General features: G+C 36.9%; 1 protein-coding gene across 1 annotated transcript; it reads left to right on the top strand.

Moving 5' to 3' along the window:
- The first annotated feature begins 406 nt into the window (after positions 1 to 406).
- On the top strand, positions 407 to 16,870 carry Clic2 (chloride intracellular channel 2). Its single transcript, XM_042667558.1, has 6 exons — positions 407 to 736; positions 7,459 to 7,568; positions 7,694 to 7,819; positions 14,436 to 14,542; positions 15,185 to 15,366; positions 16,533 to 16,870. Exons 1-6 carry the CDS (start codon positions 680 to 682, stop codon positions 16,692 to 16,694), a joined length of 744 nt encoding a protein of 247 aa, XP_042523492.1. The 5' UTR covers positions 407 to 679; the 3' UTR covers positions 16,695 to 16,870.
- Positions 16,871 to 17,163: the final 293 nt, after the last annotated feature.

Below are 17,163 nucleotides of genomic sequence, written 5' to 3'. Positions count from 1 at the left end.
CATTTCAGTAACCATTTCCAGGTTATAGAAAAGAAGTGAAATATGCAACCGAGGCAAGAAATTTGGCTGTGTGGGCAGCAGAATCAGGGGTGGAGACATTTGATGAAATACCATTTTTAACCCTATTTTAGACAGTGTCATTGGATAAACATCCTTTTTAATGGTAAAAATCCAAGTCATTTCTGCTGCTTTTCCTGGAAGACCTGTCAAGTTACAGGAATAGCAAATAAGAGCCCCTTTTCTGGGCGTGGAGCCCAGGACTCAAAGGGAGGCTCTAGAGAACATCTGGTCAGCTTGATATATAGAAGCCAGCACTGCATGTGTCTCTTTATGTGGATGTGTTTCTCCTATGCTGACTCATGGCATTGAAGCTTCTCTGGAAAACACCCCCACCCTTTGGGCTAGCCAGTCTACACACCCCTTCAGCTCCTCCTTGATTCAAATGTTAGGTCAAGAGGAAGAAGGAAAACAAATACAAGAGTTGCTCTTAAGCGTCTAGAATTTTCTGTATCCCATCTCTTAAGAGACTGGCCCTAGATCTGACTCAGTCCACTCCAAGCTAAACTCTCCTCTCAAAGCAGCATTTCTTGAGCCTTTGGATTAAACTGGAAGAAAAATCCACAGGTATTGTGGTCTCTGAGGGAAACAGAGGCTGACAACTGGCAATAAAAACAGAAAGATGGCAAGCGTGAGGCCCAGGACTCAAGCAGATCCTGAAATTGAGCTTTTTGTGAAGGTAAGCTTTCCAGCTATAATAACAGCATGCTAAGTATGTTTGACAGTAGGCCTCAGCTTCTAAAAATCTTCAATATTTAATCTAGAGATAAGAAAGAATTTGAAGTAATTTTCTTACTCTGACTCCCCCCACCCAAAATGGCTAGATATTTGACTCTTCTTCTGTGGCAATGAGAAAAAAGGTCTCATCTGAAAAGTGCAGGATGATATGGAAAGAACACTAGACTGTTTGGTATTCAAAACAACTAAATATTTTCAATGGCTTTCTATGTACCCTCGAAAGAATTCCTCCCTCCATCCAGGCCTTTGTTTCTGCATGTATACAATGGATGAGCCTAGAAAAAAATGATCCCGGAAGGTTTTCCAGCTCCCACATTATGTATGTTTATAAGATGGGTTTTGTACAGCCTGATTGAGTGGAGAAGAAATGCCATTGTAGAACCCTATTTCCATGCAATCTACAACTCTCAAAAATTCTCTTTTAATGAACAGCAGGGTTACATGAACATTATGGGAAGAAATGGCGAGCAGTCTGTGTTTGTTATGTGAGGAGGCATTTTAGAATGCTTCACTTCCTCTTTTGGGTCTGTCTTGGAAGTTTTTCAATTCAATATGTCAACTTTTCAGAAAAGCACTTTGGAAAACCCCTAAAGTAAGAGAAAGGAACATGTGTTTCCAAATTAGCTCATCATGAAAAGAAATGGTATGGGTTATTCCAGTAAAAATTAAAAAGATTCCCAAAATGCTTGCTTACATTAACTTTTTAATTTTTCTCCATATAATTTATTGATTATTGAAAGTATTCAATAATGACAACAACAAAACCAAACTATTATAGTGTCCTTCTATAAACACTTGACATATATTATCTGGTTTATTCTGACATCAACCTAAGAGACAGGTTGCTATTAGTAGTAGCAGTGCTATGTCATCATCAGTAGTAATTATTACTTTATTAAAAATTCTAAGTAATTATAATATTTTAGTAATATTTTCCTCATCATTTCTAGATAAGTATATTAACATTCAGGTTTAAGTACCTGGTATCTAAGACTGTATAACCTCTTGATGGTTTACAATAACATATTATGCTTATTAAGTATTAAGTATAGCTATTGGAAAAAGTAATACAACTTTTTTAGATTATTTAACAATTGGTTATATATATGTATGTGTATATACATATATACACATATATATATACGTGTTTATATGTATTTATATACACATATATATATATAGAGAGAGAGAGAGTCTTTGAATTCCTGCATTGCACAATAATCCAAATAAGTGTTTGTTTAACCATGGAGCATCAGAGCTATTTCTCCTATCTGTGGATTATAGCAAAACATATGACTACTCAACTAGGACATAAATGAGCATTTAATTTTCTTTATTTTTCAGGGGGAGCTGAGGTTTATTGAAGGGCAGCGGGGTCTCAGTCCATCTTGGCGACCTTCCTCATGGTGGCCAGCATGCGAGCATTTAATTTTCTAACCAGTTTTCTATATCTTCAAATTCCAGACAAGTGGTTATGCTTCTTCAAGGGTTAACAAAAGTATTCTTTTTGTCGAAACTGTTCATTCAGTTCAATCAGACTTTTCAAGTCAGTTGTGGGCACTCATCTGTGTGTTTGTCTTCATCGATTTCCCATATTTGTGTGGTAATCTGGAGATGAAAGGCTAGAAAAACACATACTAGGTGGTCAAATGTTGAATTAACTAATAACTTCCTGTTTAAATTGAGTACTTATATGGCAGGCAATGTACTAGGCAGTTTATTACTAACATCATTTAAAAGATACAGAAACTAAAACAAAGAGCAGCCAAGTAACTTTGGGGGAGATCACGTAAGTAGCCATTGGAAGAGTCAAACTCCAATCCTGTATTGTTCTCAACTCAGTGAACTTTTTTAGTAAAAAATTTCCAGAATTTCATTACATGAACCTCTTTAGGTACACGCTTATTTAATGTTTGAAAAACCTTGAGTTAAATATGGTCCAGGTTTTTTTCCCTTGCTTTATGGCATTCTGCAGATACTTGAAAATTACATGGAAGATACTGGGAGATAACATAAAAGTTGAGAAAATGCCAGAGTAAGTTTTAAAAGTATTGCTCTTTACCAATGGTGAAAATTAATTGAATCTTTGATTTCTGACACAGCTACCTCTATTTGTGGTTTTAAAACCCTACCACAACGTCTCCAGAATGCTAATGGAATCCCCAAAAAAGACTGAGAGATTAATTACCTTTTTTGTGACAAAAAGCCCCTTAAGCACCTATGTCATATTACCTATGTATACCATGTAGGCACTGAAAACATTACTGTCCATCTCTGAATGATTGGGCAAGATTTATATTCAGAACTGGGAAAAAGCTATTTAGAAATACAAGTTTATTTTTAATGCACCCTTATTGATTTGTTGTAAAATGGAATATTTGAATTCTCTGTCGTATACTCTATGAAATCATGAAATCAAACATTTGGGTCAAAATTCTGAATGCAATAGTGTCTAGTGCCTAAGAAAGAAGGATTATACTCTTCCCTAAATCTCCAGGCTGTTTTCAAATGCAGGACTGTCATATGGACAATTCATTTTAAAATTTAAGAAAACTGCTAGATGGGAGAATTCAATGTTCAAGAGCATATGATCTGAGAGAGACAGTCCTGGATTTGCTAAGTATAAAAAATATGATTAACATCAACTTTTCACTAGCCAGTTGTACTTAAGTAAGTCAGTCTCTGACCCTCAAGTTCTGACCTGTAAAGCAGAAATAATAACAGAGTCCACCTCTCAGAATCGTCTTCATTGTAAGAATTAAATGAGACAAGTAATAAACACTCAATAAATAATATAGATATAATAAATATAATGAAAATAAATAAGTAAACATAACATAAACAATAAATCATTTTCAAGTTAACAGTCTTAGATCACAAAAACAAAGTTGTTTTCAGAATTACCACATTGTGTCTTTGTCAGTTAGATATTTAAAAGATAAGTAATTTTTCAATTAAGCTTGGAAATTTATATCCTGAAGTTCTATGTGTTGGCGCTTTAACTTGGCATAACATAAACAAGGGGGAAAAATGCGAGTTTTCCTGTAAAAACTTTGCTGTGTTTCCCTAACACGTCAGTGTTTTGACTCTCCTTTTGCCAAATTGGATCCACCCTTCCTGCTGGATCTATTATCAGACTACATTCTTCTTCCTACCTCCTACCCTCCTTAATCATATTTCCACTCACTAGAACCTAGTTCTAGTTGGATTCTTAATCTGACTTTTGTTACAATAGAAATGCAGTTGCAATTCTCTGACAGCAGGAAAGAGTAACAATAATTACAATTTTCTCAGTCACACCCACTGTCAAGGAAAAGTAGTTTTAATCGTTTATATTATACAGAGGAGGCATTTCACTGTTATTTTCCACAAATGTTTACACTGCATCCCAATCAAATTCACACTGTCACACTCCCTGCCCTTTTCCACAAAAAGAGCATCGGAGCAGGTTTCCTGCTTCTGTTTTCATCATAGTTGCAATCTACTTGGGTATAGTCAACCTCTTTTATCTTCCCCACCAGCACAACCCCCTACCACAACTTCCCACTCACTTAGTGAGCCCATTTCTCTCCCCTATTCTCCCTCATGATCATCAGCTTTTGTTGAGTTTTTCTGTGCTGTCCTCATATATACTTGTAATATGTTACACAGTTATGCACCCTTTTTCTCCCCTCTCCTTCTCTCCTTACTAGGCTATTATTTTATTCATGTTCTACGTTTACTCATCTAAGTAATTATATGTATGGATATTTATATTTATGTATATGTCTAGGAATATGTATGTCTTTTAGTTCTAGCTTCCACATATGAGTGAAAACATGATATTTTGGTTTCTGAGCTTGGCGTAGGTGGTGTCCTCCAGTTGCATCCATTTTCCTGCAAACAGTATGATTTCATTTTTATGGCTATGTGATATTCCATAGTATATGGATGGTATATATAAATGTGTTTATGTGTATATGTGTGTATAAATATATGTGTGTATATGTGTGTGCACTCCAATCAATTTCACTCCCTTCCTTTCACTCTTCCTTCTCCCTTTTTCTCCATCCCCAAACAATTCAATGTACTTTTAGTTTGCATTACTTTTATGCCTTCAGGATGTTAACATTTTTTCGTGTATTTATTGATCATTTGTATGTTGTATTTTGAGAACTGTCTATTCAACTCATTTGGCCTTTAATTAATTAATTTGTTCTTTGAGTGTGTAATTATTTGAGCTCTTTATATCTAATGGATATTAATCCTTTGCCTGATGAATAGCTGGCAAAGTTGTTTTTGCTTTTATGTTTTTGGTTTTTTTGCTGGTCATGGGGCCTGAACGCTGGGCCTGGGTGCTGTCCCTCAGCTCTTCAGCTCAAGGCTAGCGCTCTACCACCTGAGCCACAGCCCCACTTCCGGCTTTTTTCTTTTTGCTTATGTGGTGCTGAGGAATGGAACCCAGGGCCTCAGGCATGCAAGGCAAGCACTCTACCATTGAGCCACCTTCCCAGCCCACAGTTTTTTTTTAATTCTGTAATCTGTCTTTTCATTCTGGTAACTGTTTTCTTGGATATACAGAAGCATTTTGATTTAATGTAAATCCATTTGTCAATATTTTCTTTTATTTCCTAAGCAATTACAGTCCTACTCAGAAAGTTGTTGCCTATGCCCTTATCTCCAGGTGTTTCCTCTATGATTTCCTGTAATAGCTTCAAAGTTTCAGGTCTTACATTAAGCTCTTGATCCATTTTTAATTGATTCTTTGTACAAAGTGAGAGATAAAGGTCCAGTTTCAGTCTTCTACATGCAGATATCCAGATTAACCAATGCCATTTGCTATAAAAAGTGTTAAAGAACACTCCAATGTATGTTTTAGGCACCTTTATCAAAACTCAGACATTGTGGCTGTGTGGAATTTTAACTGGATCTTCTATTCCATTGATCTATGTGCTTGTTTTGTGTCAGTACCATGTTCATATTGTTACTATGGCTCTAGTATCATTTATACTCAGGTGCTGTTATATCTGTAACATTGTTCCTTTTATTTTGGATTACTTTTGCTTCTTGAGATCTTTTGTGCTTCCATTGAAATTTTAGAATTGATGTTTCTATTTCTGTGAGGAATGACATTAGAGATTTGATAGAGATTGCATTGAATCTGTAGAGTGTTTTTGGTGCTATAGTAATTTTCAAAATGTTAATTAGACTTGTCTACAGGCTAAATCATATATAAAGTTTCAAAAGAGAAAAGTGTGTTACTGTTTTCAACCAAGGGGTAAGAGGTTGTTTCAGATGGTGTTAAACATTTATTAACTATTAAAAAAACAAAAACAAAAAACTAGCTGGGGCACCAGTGACTCACCTGAAATCCTAGCTGCTCAGGAGGCTGAGATCGGAGGATTTCAGTTCAAAGCCAGCCTGGGCAGGAAAGTCCATGAGACTCTTATCTACAATTAACCACCAAAAAACAGGAAGTGGCACTGTGGCTCAAGTGGTAGAGCACTCACCTTGAGCTGAAGAGCTCAGGCCCATAATTCAAGCCCCATGACCAACAAAACAAAAACAAAAAAACCCACTAAAACCTAAAAATGCCAAATATATCTCATACACCGAAACAGATTCCAAATAGATGAAAAATGAAACCATAAAGTTACTAGAGAAAAACATAATAGAAAACTTTTATAGTAAAATAAAATAAGAATGCAAGGTCTTAAAAATAATGTTGGTATTTATAAGAAGATTAGGAAAAGCAGACTTCACAGAGGATAATTTTAAGATTACATATAGGGGTTGGAGGCATGGCTCAAGTGGTAGAGTGCCAGCCAATGAGTAACAGCATCAGATACTGAGTTCAAGTCCCAGTTTCAGACTAAAACAAAAGAAATTACATGTAGCCAGGCATCGGTGACTCACACCTGTAATCCCAACTACCCAGGATTTTGATGCAAAACCAGACCAAGCAGGAAACTCTGTGAGACTCTCATCTCCAATTAACCACCAAAAAGCCAGAAGTAGAGTTGCAGCTCAAGAGGTAGAATAATACCTTTGAGCAAAAAAGTTCAGGGGCAATGCCATGGCCTTGACTTCAAGCCTCAGAACTGGCTCACACATGTAAAATTGCATATAACATGTATCACAAACAACATCTGCCTTTATTATACAGATAATCTTCCAAACTAGCAATGAAAAAAGTCATCACCTTAACAGAAAAATGGAGAATTGTCACAGTTTAAGAACTAAAGAAATCAAATGGTCATTAGATATATGAACAGATACTTTTCAGAAAGCAATATGGCACGATCTGTTACACAGCAAATATACAGATTTTTTACTTCAGACTCTGGTCTTAAAGTTTAACTATAAAGTATAATCTCAGAACAATTTATATGCCAGGAAATTGTTGTTGGAGTAGAGTAGTAAAATATTTGGAAATATACTAAATTTCCATCGATAGGAAAATTATTATATAAATTCTATATACAATTTATTGCTATGTATTACTTATACTTATCACTTTTGAGCTTATTTGATTTGTTAGCTCTGCCTATAGATGGCAGAATCCTTGAGATTAAATACTTTCAACCTTTTTTCCTAACAACTAGTCTATTTACTCATGGGCACTCAATACATACTTCTTGAACAAATAAATGAGTGAAGCAAGGTAATTCTTTATCTTCATAGGCTGGGAGTGATGGGGAGAGTATCGGAAACTGTCCATTTTGTCAACGCCTTTTTATGATTCTCTGGCTTAAAGGAGTTAAATTTAGTGTGACTACTGTTGACATGACCAGGTAAGAGAAATGAAGACACATTAAATCTTGGGGGTTGAGATTGGCAGACACACATATAATGTTGGTGTTTGTATAATATGTACATTATCTACAGACCTAACTCTGCTTATTTTCAATAATCACAGAAAGCCTGAAGAGCTGAAAGACTTAGCTCCAGGTACCAACCCTCCCTTCCTGATATATAATAAGGAGCTGAAAACAGATTTCATTAAAATTGAAGAGTTTCTAGAGCAGACGCTGGCTCCTCCAAGGTAAAACATTTTACAGAATATTATTATACTTAATATAATCTATTCAGTTGATTGATTTCTTACAGATTAAGCATTTTTACTAATTTTACAGTGCTTTGGGAATTCTAGGTCTACATGTCAAATAAGATGTACATAAACTTCCTCCTCCAAATTCAAATACACAAAGAAGATAGGTTCAAATATTTCAGATGATTTTTTTTGGGGGGGGGGGGTTCCAGTCATGGGGCCTGAACTCTGGGCCTGGGCGCTATCCCTCAGCTCTTCAGATCAAGGCTAGTACTCTACACCACTTGAGCCGCAGTGCCACTTCTGGCTTTTTTCTTTTTTGCTTATGTGATGCTGAGGAATCGAACCCAGGGCCTCATGCATGCAAGGCAAACGCTCTACCACTGAGCCACCTTCCCAGCCTGTCAGATGATTTTAAGTGTAAAGCATACTGTAAAATAAGAAAATAAATTCTCTGTGGTCTTGAAATGCAGAGCAAATTCACCTTACAATGGGAATGAGGAGTAGGATATATCATATGATTCATGAGGACTGCTTAAGACTGGGCCTTAACTTCATTCACTAATAGAATGAAATTAGAAAACTACTGTTTTGTTAATACTTGACTGACATATACATGTATATAGCGTGTGTGTGCGTGTGTATCTAAGATTAGTATTTAATTGTACTAATTTTGTATTGTTATGCTACAAATTATCGCAAGCACAGTATTTTAAAAGAATAGTCGTTTATCATCTCATAGTTTTTGTTAGCAAGGAGTCTGCTAGGTCACTTCCTCAGGTCCCACAAAGCTGCAATCAAGTTATTGATTAGAGAAACAGTTTTCATCTGGGGTCCACAGTCCTCTTCCATTTTCAACTCTTTGACAATGGTTCTCAATTGGAGGTGATTTTATCCCTTGGAGACATCTGGAGATGCCTGACTTTTGGCTGTTGGCTAGAAAAAGGAGTGCTGCTGCCATCTTGTGGGTAGATTGCCAAAGAGGCTACAAAACATTAATAAATAAAACAACCATGACAAAAATGAATTATCTAGCTCAAAATGTCAATAGTACTGCTGTGGAGAAATCTTATCATTTAAAAATGAATGGATATAGTCACTCAAAATGCTGTACACAGTCCTTATAGTAGCTTAATTTATAACTTCACTAAACTAGAAGCATTCCAAATACCTTGTACCTGATGAATAAATTAACAAACTGAGCTGAATCCAAGCCATATATCGAATAAGAATACATGAGACATTTATACATACTACAAGTAGACTAAATCTCAAAGGCATCATACTGAGTAAAAGAAGCACATTTTGCAAGGTTAGATATAGAATGATTCCACTTATATAGCATAAGGACAAAACTACAAGTTATGGGGAGGTTAATGGCACGGTTCTGTACCCTGATTTTGATAGTAATTATATAACACTACACATTATTAAAATTCTATATATCTTCCAAAATATAGCTTTCCCATATGAAATACCATTTAAATGTTTACAATGTTTAACATAAAAATATTGAAGCTGGGGCACTGGTGGCTCACACCTAGCATCTTAACTACTCAGGAGGCTGAGATCTGAAGATCATGACTGAAAGCCAACCAAGGCAAGAAAATGAATGAGACTCATCTCCAATTAAGCATGAGAAAGCCAAAAGTAAAGCTGTGGTTTAAGTACTAGAGCACTAGCTTTGAGCAAAAATGCTCAGGGACAGCACCTAAGTCCTGAGTTCAAACTCCAGGAATGGCACAAAAAAAAAAACATTCAAGAAAAGACAAGCTGGGCGCCAGTGGCTCAACGCCTGTAATCCTAGCTACTCAGGAGGCTGAGATCTGAAGATTGCGGTTCAAAGCCAGCGTGGGCAGGAAAGGCTGTGAAATTCTTATCTCCAATAAACCACCACAAAAACCGCAAGTGGCACTGTAGCTCAAGTGGTAGAGCGTTAGTCTTGAGGTGAAGAGCTGAGGGACAGCGCCCAGGCCCAGAGTTCAAGCCCCATGACCAACAAAAAAAGAAAAGAAAAGACAAAAATAAGAATATAAATAGCTTGAGATTTCTCAGTACAATACTAGCAGACCAAATCCAACAGCATGTAAAAAATCATATGCCATAATCATGTGGGATTCATTCCAGGCATGAAGGATGACTTAGCATATGCATATGCATAAATATGGCACAGAATAAGAAAAGCATCTGATCATTTCAACAGATGCAGAAAAAGTATATAAAATCTAAAGTCCATTTATGATTAAAAACTCAACAAGTTATATACAGAAGGAACATGTCTCAAAGTAATTAGATTATACATAAAACCTCATAGCCAATATCATACTGAAAGCATTTTCTAAGACAAAGATGTTCATTTATACCAATATTTTTAAATTTAGTATTAGAAGTTTTAGCAAGAGCAATTAAACAAGAAAATGAAATAAAAATATCTGAATGGGAAAGGATAAAGTTAAATTATCCATGTATGATGGTTAATGTTGAGTGGTACCTTGATTGCATTGACAAGCACACAAAAAAATCAATAATACACCTCTCTGAGTATGTCTTTGAAGGCATTTCCTGAGAGGATTGGGAGAGAGAGACCCATTCTTCATGTGAGTGCCACTATCCAATAGGGTGAGGATATTGATGAAATAAAGAGTGAAACCCTATGCTGGGTTTCACAGTAGCAGATCCAGTGTTGGAATGTGAGGTAAAGTCTGATGCTCATTTCAGGATCCTTACCCTAAGCATGGGGATATAGTGCTCTACATTGTGCCATATGTTGGGAGAGGGTGATGTGAGTGATGTGAAGATGTCCTTCAGTGTCTCCCTTTCTTATTACTGTGCTATAACCTCTAGATGCTATAACCTCTTAGGTTTCCTATGAGCTTTCATGTGTGGAGAAAGTTGTTCAACTTGATGTTTCCATGAAAGGTTAGGCACAGGAAAGCCATAATCTGCCATCTTGTTAGCATCACTCTTACTGAAAACAGTTTACATCTATTTTTAATTTTATTTTTATTAGCATCAATTGGTTTTACATAGGAGTTTTAACATGTCTGTTTATGCTACAATGCTTTAGAGTCACCTCCTTCATCACTATCAGTCACCCTCTCCCCCTTTCCAAACCAATCTCAAATGCTTCGTTATTCATTTTCATGCATGTACACAAAGTATTTGGAGCATTTTCACTCTCCTTCATCCACTCCATTCATGCAGTCTCTTCCACTAGTGCTCACAGTCTAGACAGGTCATGTGCCAACTTCCTAATAGTTATTTTAGTTAAAGGGCATTTGTTCAAAGGGGCTTCCCCATAATATCTCATACATGCATGTATCAACTTTAATTAGGTTGATCACATACATACACACACACACACACACACACACACATATGTGTGTGTGTGTGTGTGTGTATGTATGCACATGCTTGTATTTTAGATCTAACAACTATATATGAAAGAAATAGTTAACTTTTGTCCTTCTGAATCTGGCTTACTTCACTTAATATGATGGTATCCAGAGACATATTGCTAGATGGATACCTTTTATCAAGTATATTAGCTTCCATTACTAATAAAGGACATCTCTGAGACAACAAAAGGTTTATTTCAGCTCATAGTTACAGGAGTTCCAGTCAATTGTTTTTATAACTTGTTTGATCTTTTTGTTTTTTATACTGATGCTAACACAAAATTACCAAAAAAGAAGGAAAATGTTTTTGTGTAACTCCATCATGTTACAGGCAGAGAAAACATTTTGCCAAACCATTTTGGCAAAAGACAATAGCCATATGCTATTTGCAAGAATTGACACAAACAGAATACACATAAATAACACAGGCTGTATAGGACAATTCCAACATAGCCAGTGCTGTCTGTGGTGCTGATTTCAGCATGTCAAGGCTATAATCCATTATTGAGTGTGCCCTTTGCTTTGGGTCTGTAGTGAGGGTGTACGTCGTGACAGGAGTGAATGGGCAGAAAGAACTGTCTGCTATATGGTCAGAAAACAAAGAGGAAGAGAGAGGGAGAAGGAGGAAAAGAGAAAGAGAGAGAAAAAAGGAGGCAGAGTGGGAGAGGACAAGGAGGAAGAAGAGGAAGAGCAGGAAAAAGAATAGATCAGAGTTTTACAATTCCCTTAAGGGCATGCCCATCAAGACTTAAGATTACCATTAGACCTTACTCACTTCCCCAATGTTCGAGGACCTCCCAATAACTCTACCCTAGGGAGCAAGCCTTCAACACATAGAAGGGGACATTCAACATCCAAACTCAGGCAACAATTTAAGTAATTTAATGAATCAGTGAATTAATTTAATCAGCCAAGAAAATGTTACTATGTGCACTTAGGCACCTGGGACACACCAAAAGGCAAAAACTCTGTCCTAAGAGACCCAACAGAAAAGGCCCTGGGTGAGAGCTTGGAAGGCCTGTTTGAACACCAATAAGGTCATTGTCACAAGTGCCTGAGGGAGTGACAGTAGAGAAGTGGGCTAGAATCAGGTAAGTCCTTGTAGATCTTTGTAAAGGAACGAGGCTATGAGATGAAGCCATTGCAGGTACTGAGCAATTATGGTCAAACTTCTGGGAGGAATCAGGTTTTGACTGAGATGAGGGCACTGCAGAAAAGGGCACTGGAAAAGACAATATATGAATTATATTTGACCATAATTGCTCTGAGAATATTCCAGAACTATGATAAGTAAGTATGGGAGAAGTGCAAATAGTCAGAAGGCTACGAGTAATACAGGTTCTGGACTAGGCAGCGGTAAGTGTAAGTGGTGAGAAGTGGATAGATTCTGGGTGCAATTTTTGTGTGTGCTGGGCCTAGGGCTTGAACTCAGGACCTAGATACTGTCCCTGACTTTTTTGTTGAAGGCTATCACTCTTCCACTGGAGCTTTTTTTGGTAGTTTATTAGAGATAAAAGTCTCACTGTCTTGAAGTACAAAATGTCATGTCAAAACCAGCTTTACAATGTCGGTGGGGGGGGAGTGGGGGGGTATGATTGGGTGGGAGGGAGGGGGGAGGCTGGGAAGGGAGGTGAAGGGTAAACAAAGGAGGAGGCTGCAATGCTTGCTAAGAAATGTATGCATTATCCTGCCCATGTAATTGTAACCCCTCTGTACAGTATGTTCTCAAATAAAATAAAATAAAATTTAAAAAAAAAAAAAAAGTCTCACTGTCTTTAATGCCTGGGCTGGCTTTGAACTGTGATCTTCAGATCTCAGCCTCTTGAGTAGATAAGGATTACAGGTGTAAGCCATTGCTGCCCCACTTCTGAAAGGTAAGGTGACTCAAATTTCAGATGGCTCAAGTGAGGGACTGGAAGAAAAGAATCAAGAAAGGTACTTAAGTTTATGGACTAACTATTTTTATTTTATGCATTAATGAGTTTGTAGTTTTGTTATTATGGTTATTGAGTTGTTGTTGTTGTTTTGGTTTGGTTTGTGGTTCTTGGATTTAAACTCGGGAGGACCTCATGTTTGATAGGCAGGTAGTCTAATATTTGAGCCATGTTCCCAGACCTTTTTATGCTTTCATTTTTTTAGATAAAGTCTCCTATTTTTTGTTCAGGGCTGGCCTCACACCACAATCTTCCTATCTATATATCCCATATAGTTGGGATTATAGACTTGTTCTAGCATGCTTAGGTTTTTTATTGAGATGGAGGTCTCAACAACTTTTAGGGGCTGGGAAGGTGGCTCAGTGGTAGAGCGCTTGCCTTGCATGCATGAGGCCCTGGGTTCAATTCCTCAGCACCACATAAGCAAAAAGTAAAAAAGCCGGAAGTGGCGCTGTGGCTCAAGTGGTAGAGCGCTAGCCTTGAGCTGAAGAGCTGAGGGACAGAGCTCAGGCCCAGAGTTCAGGCCCCACGACCGGACCCAAAAAAAATAAAAAAATAAAAAATAAAATAAATAAATAAAAATAAAAAAACAACTTTTAGCCTAGGGTTGGCCTTGAACTATGATCCTCCCACCTCCATCTGATGAGTAATTGGAATTGCAGTTATGTACCCAGCTACATCATCATGTTTTGATATGTATATACAGAGTTAAATGATTACTACTCTCAAGCAAATTAAAGTATCACATTATATAGCTACTTTTTTCTGTGTGTAACACTGCCTGAAGCTGGGCACCAGTGGCTCAGGCCTGTGATCCAAGCTACTCACAAAGGTGAGATTCAGAGGAATCACAGTTCAAAGCCAGCCTTGGCAGAAATGTCTGTGAAATAATGTTTCCATTATCTGGAAGTGTGGCTTAAGACATACATTTATGGAGACATTTCTTTTTTTTGGGGGGGGGGGGGGGGTTCTGGTCGTGGGGCCTGAACTCTGGGCCTGGGCACTGTCCCTCAGTTCTTCAGCTCAAGGCTAGCACTCTACCACTTGAGCCACAGCGCCACTTCCGGCTTTTTTCTTTTTGCTTATGTGGTGCTGAAGAATCAAACCCAGGGCCTCATGCATGCAAGGCAAGCGCTCTATCACTGAGCCCCCTTCCCAGCCCTGGAGACATTTCTTAAATACCTTCATTTCCCAATACATTCTCTGTACAGTATAAGCTATGCACCTAGTCTTTGTATTATTATATGTAAATGTAGTTCTCTCCTGTTTCTTTTAAAGATATCCTCACTTGAGTCCCAAATACAAGGAGTCTTTTGATGTGGGCTGTAACCTTTTTGCCAAGTTTTCTGCATATATTAAAAATACAAAAAAGGAAGCAAATAAAAGTAAGATTTTCCTTTATAAATCTCTGCTTTTCTCTCTTACTTGCTCAATTTCACATTCTCAGCTAAACCAGAATGTTCTTGAAATTATAGTGTATATGGGGAACAGCCTAGTCCTCCTCTCATTTTCTGTTCTGTTCTCTGAAATTCTCATGCATTAAATATTATTAGATTTAGAACCCAAAACTCAAAATAGCAATGATCAGCACCATCCAATCACAAAAGACTGTGTATCTTCAAGGTTCCTTAAACTGTATCTCTCACAAACTTTCTCTGAATTATGAAAAATACCTTTCTCTTTGACTTTTTTACTTTTCCATTTTGGATAACGTTGGTTTGTTTGTTTTTCTTCCTTTCTTTACCTCTCCTACTCATTTCCTCTTCAAGCAAAGTCCAAGATCTCCACTCACTATTTGATCTGACTCCATCTCATGGGTAGATGGTTGAATATTCAAGATATTTAAATAGGTTTTATGAACCAGTTTAAGCAATGCCTATAGATAGAAATGTCTAACTTCTGAAAAAAAGTTAAGAATATTTAGTTATAAAGATATAACTACTTTATATTAATAATTATTATTAGATTTAAAACTCATATAGATTCAGACCACACTTACAGCTAACCCTATGACTTCATTGTCTCAGATTTTGAAAAATCTCTGCTCAGAGAATTTAAGCGTCTGGATACCTACTTAAACACCCCACTTCTGGAAGAAATTGATGCAAAGAGTGCTGAGGAGCTCACAGTGTCTAGAAGATTATTTTTGGATGGGGATCAGCTAACACTGGCGGACTGCAGCTTATTACCCAAACTGAACATTATTAAAGTAAGTTGTTCCCAGCATGGGAGGATTTGTCAATTGGCAGCATGAAGCACTGTGGCCTTCCAGTATGATGGCTGTTTTGTCATCATTGTTATGTATAGTGTACATCTCTCCCTCAGAGAAAAGAGCTGTAATGATCATAGGGAAGCAATAAAGCTTCTTGTTTCTCAAGCTCTTTAGTGGAGTGGGTACTAATTAGAGAGAGCTGGACCAAGGAGGGTAAAAGAGAATGGATATTGCCAAAATAGATTGACAGCAAGTTTTAAAAGAGAACAATGAAATCTCTTGAAATTGTATTAGTGAGGGGGATCAGTATAAAATAGAGTGGCAGATGAAAGATTGGAGTGCATTGTATGAATGTGTAAAAAAAGGTCAAAATAAAATCCCTCTTTTTATAAGTAATATAAGCTTATAAAACCTTTTTCTTTCTGTCTTTTATAATCAGAATGTGTATTGTACTATCTTGTCAATGAAATAAGAATGTCCCTTTCACAGAACTGTGAATTAAATAAGTTAAAACATATAAAATACAACAGTATGCTAGTCAATAACACATGATAAAATGGGCTATCAATATGATGATGATTATTTAACCATTAACAAATATTTAGTGAACAGAATTTATTCTGTGTCCCCTACCAGATACGGAGAGTCCATAAAGAAATGGGACCTCCTGGGCTGGAGAGGTGGCTCAGTGGTAGAACACTTGCCTTGCATGCCTGAGGCCCTGGGTTCGATTCCTCAGTACCACATAAGCAAAAAAAAGCCAGAAGTGGCACTGTGGCTCACGTGATAGAGTGCTAGCCTTGAGCTGAAGAGCTGAGGGACAGCGCCTAGGCCCAGAGTTCAGGCTCCACAACCGACCCCCCCCCCCCCCAAAAAAAAGAAATGGGACCTCCTGAGGGTCCTAAATAAACTCTTAGTCTAATAGGTATGACATGTGCTCCAGTTCTCTGTTCTCCACTAAACACATCCATAATAATTAAATATAGCGACAATATGACTATGATTATAAGCAGATATCTTTGTCTGTAAAATATTAATATTAAATTCAAGATTCTTTTAGGTTATTTTGTAGTTTATTTCATAGTATTTGAGATTTTTTTTTCTACATTACTTATTCCTTTTGTATTAACTTCCTTTTCTATTATTTTTCTCAAAAATCCTAGGTTGCTGCCAAGAAATACCGTGATTTTGACATTCCACCAGAATTCTCAGGCGTCTGGCGCTATCTCCACAATGCCTATGCCCGCGAAGAATTTGCCCATACATGCCCTGAAGATAAAGAAATTGAAAATACTTATGCATATGTGGCTAAACAAAAGAGTTAAGACAACTCTTTCAGGAGAAAAAGCTCTTTGTAATCAATTTTCACTTTCTACTGTATTAGAAACATTTTTGAAATACTAATATGGAAAGTACTATTTCCTTTATCCAATTCATTTATGAAAAATAATTTATATATATGCATTTTCTATACTAGTTAGCCATAAACAATCTATCCACTTTTATATATCTTCATTTCGTACTTTATCTCCTTTATTCCTATGGCAAACCACTGCAATATTGAATGACATGGAAAGCATCAAGATCTTTTGTCCTTTACTTAGGTTCCTAGAATGCATAATGTTTGAGTTAAACATTCCTGAAGTTACAAATGATGTAAGTAGAGCCACAATCTCAAGCTATTATTTAGAAATGATTCCATCCAAATCATAATAGTTTGACATTTTGTTAACTGAATATACGAGTCTATTTCTGAAATAATGAAATTAGACTGAGTATCAGAGAGGCAAATTC

Source organism: Dipodomys spectabilis, unplaced genomic scaffold (assembly GCF_019054845.1).
Source record: "Dipodomys spectabilis isolate Male_0828 unplaced genomic scaffold, ASM1905484v1 ptg000411l, whole genome shotgun sequence".
Classification (NCBI taxonomy): domain Eukaryota; kingdom Metazoa; phylum Chordata; class Mammalia; order Rodentia; family Heteromyidae; genus Dipodomys; species Dipodomys spectabilis.
This window is presented reverse-complemented; position numbering and strand designations above follow the sequence as displayed.